Genomic DNA, 11,212 nt, shown 5'->3' with positions numbered 1-11,212 from the left:
ACCTGACCTAGGGAGGATTTTATACTGGGTTCATTTTTAGGAATTTGGAAGACACAACTTTAAAATTTGGTTTAATTCGGTTTTACAGGGGGGGATTGTATATATGCTTTTGTTTTAAATATGTTGTGCGCCGCCCTGAGTCCCGCAGGGAGAAGGGCGGCATATAAATTAAATTAAATAAATAAATAAATAAATACTTTTACTGTCACTGAGAGCAAGTATAATGTAGCACAGGAGTTCCTACACTTTTTGCCATTGCACCTGCCTGTTTAGTCTTAATGTACAGATCTTCCCTGAAAAATCCAAACACCAAAATGGAGGCAAATGAGCAATTAAAACAATACAATTAAATTTTGGGAAAGGTGAATGTGTTGTAACAATGTACAACTAAAAGTCTCTTCACACCTCCCGTGCACTTTGCCAAGGGAGGTGCACCTCGCAGTTTGGGAAACCTTGCTTGTTCTGCCAGGACATAGGCAGCAAGGCTGTTTGCAGTGGGCATTTCAGATAAGAAACACGTAGCTGAACCTGCTTCCATTAGAATGGGAACAGATTTAAGCCTCAAGTACACGAACGCCACAGGAACAGATACATCTTTATAATTCAAGGAAGCAGAACAAAAGCATTATTTGCTAGATGCAGCACAGTATATAAATGAGTGAAAGCAATGTTATTTCATCGCTCACAGTGAATATTAAAAAGTGCTAGAAATCAAGGTTAACCAAGATCATACAAGTAGGATGATGTAGGAAGAATTAAACAAAACAGCATGCAAAAGAATAGATAACTTACCACAGCCTTGAATAAGTTCAAAAGAGGAAAAGAGCAGATTTCTGCATTAAAAACTAATCGGCAGACAACATTATTCAGAACTGATTTCATACATATTTTTTTTTTTTAAAAGAGGGAAAGTTTCCCTGGAAAGTTCATCCTCAAAGAACATGCCTGTTGTCCCATCTGATGTCTTGTGGAAGCAAGCATGTACACATACTATAACCAAAATAAGTAGGCAGAAATATGGAGTAGTGTGCAAGCCTTCTACAATGCACTACAAGAATCAGAAGCCAACTAAAAAGCAAAGCTAGAATGTCTACACAAACTAATATCTAATAAAGATTATAGATTTCAAATCAATTAGGAGAAAAAACATCTTCAATTATTTTGCAGCTTTTTTTCAAGGATGATTTTGGATACCATCATATATTTTATATTTGCACTGCCTTATCTTCATTTTCCTTTTATTTGTTTAATAATCAATAGTATCAAACTATGACAAGCTGTTATAACGAAGAGGCTCCTTCTGATCTCTGCTTTAAGGAAAAATGAATTTGTCTGTGAGCTGCCAGGCCATAGTATATAATAACGTTGGCAATATAAATCTTTTAAACTTGTATTATGGGATATCAGCTGGGATAACCTCCTCTGTGTCTTACTATCAAACCTTTTGCAGAAGATCAAAATATACTAATCATAAATATGAACTGTTATCTAAAACTGTGGCTAATTGGGGTGGTGGTGGTAATTCTTTGTCATAATATAATCTTAGGTCTTGATCTAGTGCATATTGATTTAGACATTGGTCTATTCACTTCAATGGGACATTGCCAAATCAGAAAGTAGAAGCTTAACCTAAATGTGAGGAAACCTCTAAAGCTATTCTTACAGCTCATTGCCACTACTAATATTTTGTTTCTATTTTTATGTGACTCTAAATTTACATTTTGCTCCATGAATATTACTATAGATAAATATTCAATACTGAAAGCATACCAAGTCAACTAGTCCAATCCCTATGATATTCACCTGTGGAATGTGTTTTTTACTGCAATCTCTCTAAAAGGAGAATTCATTGGGAAATGTGTAGTTTAGCTGGAAGTTCACCCACAGTAGTCACTTACTTGGCCATAAAATGCCACACGGTAGTATCGTCCAAATAAGCGCTTTTCAGAATTCACAACTTCTGCGACTTTCAGATAGGATCTATGGATGTCATAGTACAATTCTGACAGCCTCTGAAGTAATAGAATGAGAGTACATTTTAAAGTAAAAAACACGTGGTATTCAAACCAATTCATGTAACCAACTTATTCTCAACAATGCTACTAGCTTTCGAGTCAACTGATTAAAGGGAACTTTCCAAATGTAACATGCACATATGATTACCTTAAGAGTATCAGTTTCCATTTGTATTATTTTCCTATTTTTTTCTCAGTGATTTTTCTATCTTTTCTCATATTACAAAATATTTGTTAAAGAGGGAAGGCAGAATAAATATGGAATGCTTTTATTGGTAGTGCTAAGTGTCCTCCATCTGGAACTATCTAGGAGGCATGTGTTCAAACACATTTATAATTATAGTATGAATTATATGTAGCAGAGTTGGGATGAGAATGGGGCTAGTTGAGAGGCTTTGCAGGAGCCCTGCCGATTAGGCAGGAAGATGAGGAGCTCCGGCAGCTGCTATGGGTCTGGCGGCATGGAGTGGCTCGGAGGAGGGAAGAAAAAGGAGGAGGAAGCAGATAGAAGGGAGGAAGAGAGAAGGCTTGGTGGAGCTTGCCATTCTAAGCCAGCTGATTGAAGAGACAGTAAGAAGCTGGGGTTTTCGCGTTTGCTTTTTTTGCTTCGTTACAGGCAAGCCAGATGAGAGGGGGAGGGATTGAAAGAGTGAGAGTAGTTTCTGGAACTGTTTGCTTGAAGCAGGTCAGGCAGGGGGGGGATAGAGGGTGAGAGTAGTTTCTGGAGCCATTTGCCGGAAGCAGGCAAGGCACAGAGAGAGAGAGAGTGGAACTAGCTTGCCGGAGCTGTTTGCTTGAAGCAGGCCAGGCACAGAGAGAGAGAGAGAGAGAGAGAGAGAGAGAGAGAGAGAGAGAGAGAGAGAGAGAGAGAGAGAGAGAGAGAGAGAGAGAGAGAGACTGAGGCATCAGGAAAGGTGAAGTTTTATTGTTTCTTTCTCCTTCATTGTGGGCAGGCCAGACGAAGAGTGGGAGAGAGGGTAGTTTGGGGAGGTTTAATTCCTTTCCCTCGTTGGAGTAAGTTAGGCAGAGGGAGAGTTAGGGAAGAGTTTGACATATGTCTTTTAGTGGGAGTAAGGGATTTTTTCTTTATAGGATCAGCTGGGGGAGATAAAAAGGGATTACATGGAGTGAGGTCAGAGAGGGGCAAGGAGAGCGGACAAGGGAGGCCTCTGCCAGTGCCAGAGATTGGTTGCCATCGTTTTAGGCAAGTTGTTGTCATCAAAGATGAATTAACATTGTCTTGGGCAAGTTGTTGCCACCAGAAACTGGCTGCCATTGTTTTAGGCAAGTTGCTGTCACCAGAGATTGACCCCCACTATTCTGGGCAAGTTGTTGCCACCAGAGACTGATCGCCATTGTTTTAGGCAAGTTGCTGCCACCAGAAGCTGATTAACATCGTTCTGGGCAAGTTGTTGTCAGTAGAGATTGACTATCATCTTCCCTGTAAGTTCTTATTGCCTGAGATCAACCACCATCATCCCACGTGAGTCACCGCAGAGAGAGAGCGACCATCACTGCCCCATGTGCGTGGCTGCCGATGGTGACTAAATACCACCGTGTTACGTGCCCTGTTAGGCAGAGGCGCCAACGTGAGAGACCTCTTTGGGCTGGTGGCCACTTGGAGGGGAGGTCAGGAGGGCCCGGACTTAAGCGGTCCCTATGGGGGTGGCGCTATATATATATAATCATATATAAAGAGCCATTTGGTCTAGTGATTAAAACACTAGCCTGGAAAGCAGGAAACCATGAGTACAAGTCCCGCCTTAACCAGGAAAGCCGGCCAGTCATTCTCTCTCAGCCCAGTTCACCTCACAGGGTTGTTCTTATGAGGAAAATAGAAGGAGGAAGGTGTGCTGGATATGTTATATGCCTTGAGTTATTTGTGAAAATAATAAAGGTGGGATATAAAGTAAATAAATAAATGAATAAATAATTAGAGATGGCAAATCAAATTTGCATTTTTCATCTACAGTATATGGAAGTGAGATCACATTTTCCTACTTGTCCTGTGTGTTCTAAAGAGAAAAGCTGCATAAATAACTGTACATTGTGTTTTTCAAAACATTAATTAGAGTATCTAATACTCCTTTTTCATGCAACAACATATATGGAAATCTATCTATTCATAATGCAGTCTCATATTAAAAAGGTACACATGAACAACACAATAAGCACTTTTTATTTTGTTGAGCAAGTCAGTTTAGTTGTAGACTATGTATACACAGTATAAAAAGATTTCTTACTTTGAAATCTCTTTGTTTCTCAAATACTGCAATGACTGGCTTGTTTACTTCAGCAATGAGTTCGTATCTTTCACATTTCCAGAGATAGTCAACACATAATTCCAGCTGTTTCACAAGGATGTCCTGCAAGTTAAGAAGGAACATCAAGTCTGTGATGCAAAATAAGATTTTTTTTGCAATTTCAATGTCTTAAAAAAGAAATAAAGGTAATTATGATTCTAACTATGCTCCGCTGGATATAGGACTTACTGAAAACTGTGAAGAAAACATACCTGAGGTCAATTAAGAAGAATAACATTGCTAACCTCATTGTATGGTGTATCTTGCATTCCAGAGTCTTCTTTCATTGCTCCTTCTTCTTTAATATTTGGTGTAATATTGAGAAAAGCTGGCCATCCCATAGAAAACAAGCCTTTTCAAACAAAAGAAAAAGTCTTATCAATGTTTCAGTAACAATTATTTAAATAATTGTAGTAAAAATACAAAGACATTACATATAATAGCTTATTACAAATACTATCAATATTATTAAGTCTCTTGTAAACACTGTAGTTTATAGCTAGGTAGTTATAATTTGGTAATTTTGGCAAAAAAATCTTCTCATCTAAAGGCATTCTTTGAGAAACTCCCAATGAGAGCCAAAAGGATAAGGATGTGTTAAAATATTTATGATTCTGAAATGTATAGTGTTCTCAGAGTTCTTAAAAAGTTTTTTTTTTATAAATATGTGTCAATAGGATAAAGGATATATAAATATGGAATACATTAAGTTAAGTCTGGTTACACATATTAAAATATGTATTGATACTGATTTACATGAAGCCACAATTTTTTAAAACTTGGTCCCAATATGATTTAAATTAGAAACCTTCAGCTCACTAGCCTTTCCCAAGCTTATTTTTTTCAAGGAATAATGATAGCAAAGGAAGATGTTTGGAAATCTATTATGTAACAGCAGAATTTGCTGTTCTCAAGCAAGGTCTCTGGAATCTCAATGGCACTGTTGCAGTGTTTCTCAACCTTGACAATTTTAAGGCATGTGGACTTCAACTCCCAGAATTCCACAGCCAGCAATGCTGGCTGTGGAATTCTGGGAGTTGAAGTCCACATGCCTTAAAATTGTCAAGGTTGAGAAACACTGATTAGTGTCAATGGGCACTGTTTACAGTGACCAGTGTCAATGGGCACTGACTGTGAGAATTGATACCAGGAGGAACTGAAAATTCCATTTTCCAAGCTGACTGGCATCAATAGATTTAGGACAGGGCTATTGAAAAGTCTCCTTTCATTAAATATATACAAATGGGGTTCTTCCAATGTTGTCCAGCCCATAAATGGTCATGGTTAGAACACTCACTTCCTCCAAGGTGAGTTGTTAGTAAGATATTATTATCAGAGAGTTCAGCATCTTCCAGGAACAGGCGAGAGGTACAAATCTTTTCCATTTTCCAGTAACCTATGGTAGTGTGAAATGTTATTAGCATTTGGTTACTTGTATGTGTTAATACATGCATGTTTATTTATCTAAGCCATGGTATGGAACAATAATATTTTTTTCATCTCAAAGAAAAGAAAAATAGTACACAAATATATGAAACTTGATTCTTAGGCAAAATGGAATGTTTATACAACATGAAATATTTTTACTATTTTCTATCTTAATGGGAAATATCTGAGAAGAGTCAAATCAGTTTAAAGAATAAATACAAAAACTCATAAATTTCATAAAATGGGTTTTAATCATTTCTGTTCCCTCCTTACTCTTTTCTAAACCAATCAAACCTTTTAAATGTGCTGTATCTTACCCTTTCTCTTCAGATATTCAGCAATAAGGGCAGCTATATGGATGTAGCACATTGCAGCCTGCAAATAGAGATGCTGGTAAGTTTTAATGTTAAAGAAGTAAAACAAAAGCTAATATTCTCAGAGGGGAATATTCTCTTGAATTGCATACCTGTTATACCTTTTACAATTGGACAATGTAAATGGAGTCTTTTTGCCCTTATTACAGCAAAAGATTGATATTGCAGAGTGGAAATATAAATGTATGGCCCCATTTACTCAGTGGATTAAAGCTCTGATTAACTTGCTACCTGTGAATTGATTGCCTATTGAAGTAGACTTTGCATGGATAAATATAAGGAAATATGGGACATTTATACAAAATACAGTGAGTTAAAAAAAAGCACGATGGTCACATGTTATATACACGATACACATGCACACACATACTCAAATAATATTTATATTAGATAATTATCTATAGAATTATTATTGTAACAACATAGAGTATATTCTATATCTTATTTTTTATTGTATTTTTCACTTATTTTAAAGCACTTATGCATTTTTTATAATGGATACATCTTTGTGTTTTATTCCTTTAGTTTTTTCTGTTATTATTTTAAAAGCAATATATTTTTTTAAAAATGTTACAGGATGCAAATCTTCTTAATCTTCACAAATACTAGTATGTTTTTATAAAAGAATAACAACAAAAAGATCCCAGCTCATCTGGATCGATATATTAGTGTGAAAAATGATGTTTGAAAATGCCAAGAATTATGAGAAGCAGTGTATCTGGCACATTGGTTTCCAAATCAGACTAAGCCTGGTATTCAACACTACAGAATATGGATATTTTTAAAATGGGTACATGCCACCCTCCTCTCGCTCCTCCATTCTAATTCTGAAATTTCACTATACATTCACCGTGGCTAGGTTAGATGCACTATCTTCTGCAGTTGTATGGGGGCATTATAAAAACACAAACTGAGCAGAGCATATGCTCATGTGGGTCTGTCTCCATGGAGTTCCTCAGTTACATCTTTCTTTGTTGCTGTTTTTATGGGAAGTGTGAGATGACATTCATGTATCCCATTTTAGAATAGAATAGAATAGAATAGAATAGAATAGAATAGAATAGAATAGAATAGAATAGAAGCTGGAAGGGACTTGGAGGTCTTCTAGTCCAGCCCCCTGCTCAAGCAGGAGAACCTATACCATCTCAGACAAGTGACTGTCTAGCCTCTTCTTAAAAATCTCCAGTGATGGAGCGCCCACAATTTCTGGAGGCAAGCTGTTCCACTGGTTAATTGTCCTCACTGTCAGGAAGTTTCTCCTTAATTCCAGGTTGCTTCTCTCTTTGATCAGTTTTCAACCATTGTTTCTTGTCCTGCCCTCTGGAGGGTTGGTGAATAACGTCATCCCCTCTTCTTGGTGGCAGCCCCTCAAATACTGGAATACTGCTATCATGTCTCCCCTATTTCTTCTTTTCTTTAGACTAGCCAAACCCAAGTCCTGTAGCTGTTCTTTGTATGTTTTATTCTCCAGGCCTTTGATCATCTTAGTTGCTCTTCTCTGAATTTTTTCCAAACTCTCAACATCTTTTTTGTGATATGTGACCAAAATTGGCTGCATATTCCAGGTGTGGTCTTACTAGAGTTTTATAAAGTGGTACTAATACTTCATGTGATCTTGATTCTATGCCTCTGTTTATACAACCCAGGATTGTATTAGCTTTTTTGGCTGCTGCTGCACACTGCTGACTCATGGTTAAGTGATCGTCCAGTAGGACTCCAAGGTCCCTCTCATAGTTACTGTTTTTAAGCCAGGTCTCATCCAAACTGTACTTGTACCTTTGATTTTTCCTACCTAAGTATAAACTTTATTTTTCTCTACATTGAATTTTATATCTACTCTTCTTGATTCAGTACACAAGACAAGTCCTAATAGACATCTCATAAAAGTTCTTAGAATAAAATACTGATAATTAAAGAAATGTTAGACACTGGAAGGTCATCATGGCTGTTATGACAACTGCATTCTAGGTCACAAGTTATATAGGATACCCTGGTATTTTGATTGCTATTTCTTATGAAAAACAGAGAACATGTAGAGTATTAGGTCATATTTTCCTGCTGTCCACATTATCATTAAAGCTACTAATGGATTATGACAAAATCATACTCCTGTATAAAAAGAAATTGTAGAACGAGCTTAAGATTTGTTTAATGCTGGGGTACCAAGACAACTACACTGAAAATTAACATAGTGCCTGAATTTAATAATCTCCTGAATTCCGCTACTGATTAAATGGTTCCCTGTTTTGAATGCAAACCCACAAATATGTATTTGGGTACAATTTTTAGAAAATACCCTGCTTTAGGATACAAAGTTGCTTAAAGTTGTTCCTCAAATATCATGCTTGGTTGAAACAGAAAGGTGATATTGAATTCTTGTTCTTTAGGGTTTATTTCAAGCCCTTTAAAATTGCAAAATAATTTATCAGTTTCAGATGAGTACCTCAGATAAGTCTCCATTTCTTGCATGAATTTTGGCCATACTCTCCAACCAGGTCCTACGTAATTCAGGTGTACTTGCATATGAATTTGCCAAGCTGTACTGTAAGTCCACCAGCATCTCAGGATCCTTCTCATGTTCCTTCATTTGAGCCGTAGCCATTAAAACTGTTCTTATGCGTTTGGTCAAGTCTTTCACTTCTGCTGGGAAGTTACTGTTCTTTTGGAAAGAGGAATAAGGGAATTTAAGTTCACAAAATCTCTATTATCATGTTAAATGACATCTATTTGGAATAAGTCAGATACCTGATAAATACAACTATTGCATGCATCATAACAATGTCATAATACATTGTTTGCTGTTTCCTCTTCCTAGCTATCCATAATCAAATAACTTTTCTTTCACTGAACTTTTTTTTTCAGTATTTGTGATGGAAATCAAAGGCTTATCATGTTTGAACATGGTTGCAATAGATATTTCTTTAGCATGTCAAACTTGGGTCTTGAGAGAGTTATTATCACTAGTATGTTTTTAATGACATATGAATTGATATATAATACATTTTCCAACAATTATCATATTGTAACACATATTCCAATTTGGCAAAACATCTGAGATAGCAACAAAGAAAAAAATACTTTGGGATCCACCCACCTTTAGACAAGATCCCCAGTAACTTTTTTTTCCCCTATGGCTATCCAACCTTCATTATGTTGATAGAGAAATAATGAGGATGAGCTTCATATAACTCAAAGATGGCGGACTGATTCTTAAAGACACTACAAGTCACTACTGGGGAAATATCCATTTTCATAAGAATGCAAAAAAAATTACTATAAACAAATAAACAACTTAAATAAATAAATAAATATATAAATTACTTTCATCTGTTTGTCTCCATTAGCAAAATTATTTGTAATTGCCAGAGAATGCTGAAATCGAGAACCTCCAATTCCTGCATCTGCAATCAGTTGGCTTACAGCCTTGATGAGCTGAAGTGATGACAAGAAAAGAGAATATGAAGACAGATCACCAAGCTGAGAAACTTGCTTCTCAGAAGAACCACCAGCAAAATGTATTAGACAATGATTGTTTTCTCAATCTCTGTTTGTGCTCAAGGAGAAAACTAGTAACTGGCATTAGATTGTTTTTAGCAGTTTCCCCTTTTTCTCACATTAATTGTTTAATTCTTATCCTTCTCTTAAGAATATGTGTAGTGTAAGAATAAAATAAATAGTAATAATAATTAAAATCTTTCTATATTAAACATGAAGAAATTTAAATTTTGGTAAGCAATTTTTTTACAAAAATGAATCGGATAACATTTTTTGCCTGTAGGAGTCCCACTATTAGTTATGAATAGTTATGAATGAATATATACATTCTGCTAAACAGTATTTCAATAGGAAGGAAAATATTTTGTCCTATGACAGTGGTGGCGAACCTATGGCACGGGTGCCAGAGGTGGCACTCAGAGCCCTCTCTGTGGGCACGCGCGCCGTTGCCCCAGTCCTAGGCCTTCAGCTGGGTTTTATAAAACCTTTTCGCTTTAGGCCTCCGCTGCCATGTGCAAAAAAAAAAGTGTTCAATCAATCAGTCAATTTTAATTTCCCGCGGGAAAAAAAAAGATCTTGCAAAGTTGGAATTGATTGATTGAACTTTTTAGTCCCACCCAGTCTGCCGTTACCACCGCAGACATGCCCATCCAATGGGCCACACCCAGCCAATGGGCCACACCCACCCAGCACCCAACGATGCATAAGTGGGTTTTGGGTTGCAGTTTGGGCACTTGGTCTCTAAAAGGTTCGCCATCACTGTCCTATGAGTTGCATTTCCAAAGTAATTCTGTATCTTAAGGCTGAGGACCTGGAAACCTTAAGATATTTCTATAGAATATCAAGCTTGAGATAGCAAAAGAATATTGAAGCCATTGTTATTACTGTAGTTTTTATAGTCATTATGTTAGCATCATCATTCTGAGCATCTAACAATCTAAAATAAAATTTAAAGTAAGAATGGAATAAAACAGACAAGAGCAAACATGTCAAACTCGCGACGTCACGTGATGTCGTGTGACGTATCAGAACTTTTTCCCCATTGCCGGCAATGGGGTGGGCGCGGTTTCTTCATGACGCTTCCGGCCCATGGGCCGGCAGTTTGACATCCCCGGACAAGAGCATTCTGTGATCTGCAAATATACTTTGCTCCATTTCTCAAATGAATAAATGCAGTAACACTATAACATCATGAGAAATTTCAGGCAATAATTGTTCCACAGTGTTTCCACAGTAATATTTTCTTACCTGCAAATGGGACCTTACTATTGACTTTTGCTTATTAAATTCAAAGTTCTTTCTCATGAAAAAATAAAGCAGAGCAGAGGCTTCCATCTGTGTTGACTGTGATCTGTGATTACAACACTTAAGAATCTCATAACAAAATGAGCCACACAAGTCAGCTTGCCCTTGGAAGAATGCTGATGGAAACTATAAAAAACAAAACAAAAGCATCAATACACTTTTCTTGTGCACATTTCCTCATAGTAGAAGTTATCACAATCTTACACTTTTACAAACTGGCTACACAGCAAGAGAATTCATTCTTGATGAAGCTATACATCTTTAAAACTAGAATATATAACTTGTAAGGGAC

The 11,212-nt window shown here is 36.7% G+C and overlaps 1 protein-coding gene across 1 annotated transcript in view; it reads right to left on the bottom strand.

Annotated features, from left to right (window-relative positions):
• The window catches only part of DOCK10 (dedicator of cytokinesis 10), a gene marked incomplete at its 5' end in the record, with an annotated part of 55,432 nt that overhangs the window by 14,728 nt on the left and 29,492 nt on the right, over positions 1-11,212 (bottom strand). The window contains 10 exons of the mRNA XM_029286826.1: positions 793-798; positions 1,899-2,012; positions 4,259-4,381; positions 4,564-4,670; positions 5,616-5,714; positions 6,064-6,121; positions 8,564-8,779; positions 9,442-9,552; positions 10,864-11,046; positions 11,133-11,139. Coding sequence (XP_029142659.1) covers positions 793-798; positions 1,899-2,012; positions 4,259-4,381; positions 4,564-4,670; positions 5,616-5,714; positions 6,064-6,121; positions 8,564-8,779; positions 9,442-9,552; positions 10,864-11,046; positions 11,133-11,139 — 1,024 coding nt within the window. The remainder of the gene's footprint in view (positions 1-792; positions 799-1,898; positions 2,013-4,258; positions 4,382-4,563; positions 4,671-5,615; positions 5,715-6,063; positions 6,122-8,563; positions 8,780-9,441; positions 9,553-10,863; positions 11,047-11,132; positions 11,140-11,212) is intronic.

This window comes from Protobothrops mucrosquamatus, unplaced genomic scaffold (genome assembly GCF_001527695.2).
Source record: "Protobothrops mucrosquamatus isolate PMUCROS unplaced genomic scaffold, P.Mucros_1.0 scaffold5213, whole genome shotgun sequence".
NCBI lineage: Eukaryota > Metazoa > Chordata > Lepidosauria > Squamata > Viperidae > Protobothrops > Protobothrops mucrosquamatus.
This window is presented reverse-complemented; position numbering and strand designations above follow the sequence as displayed.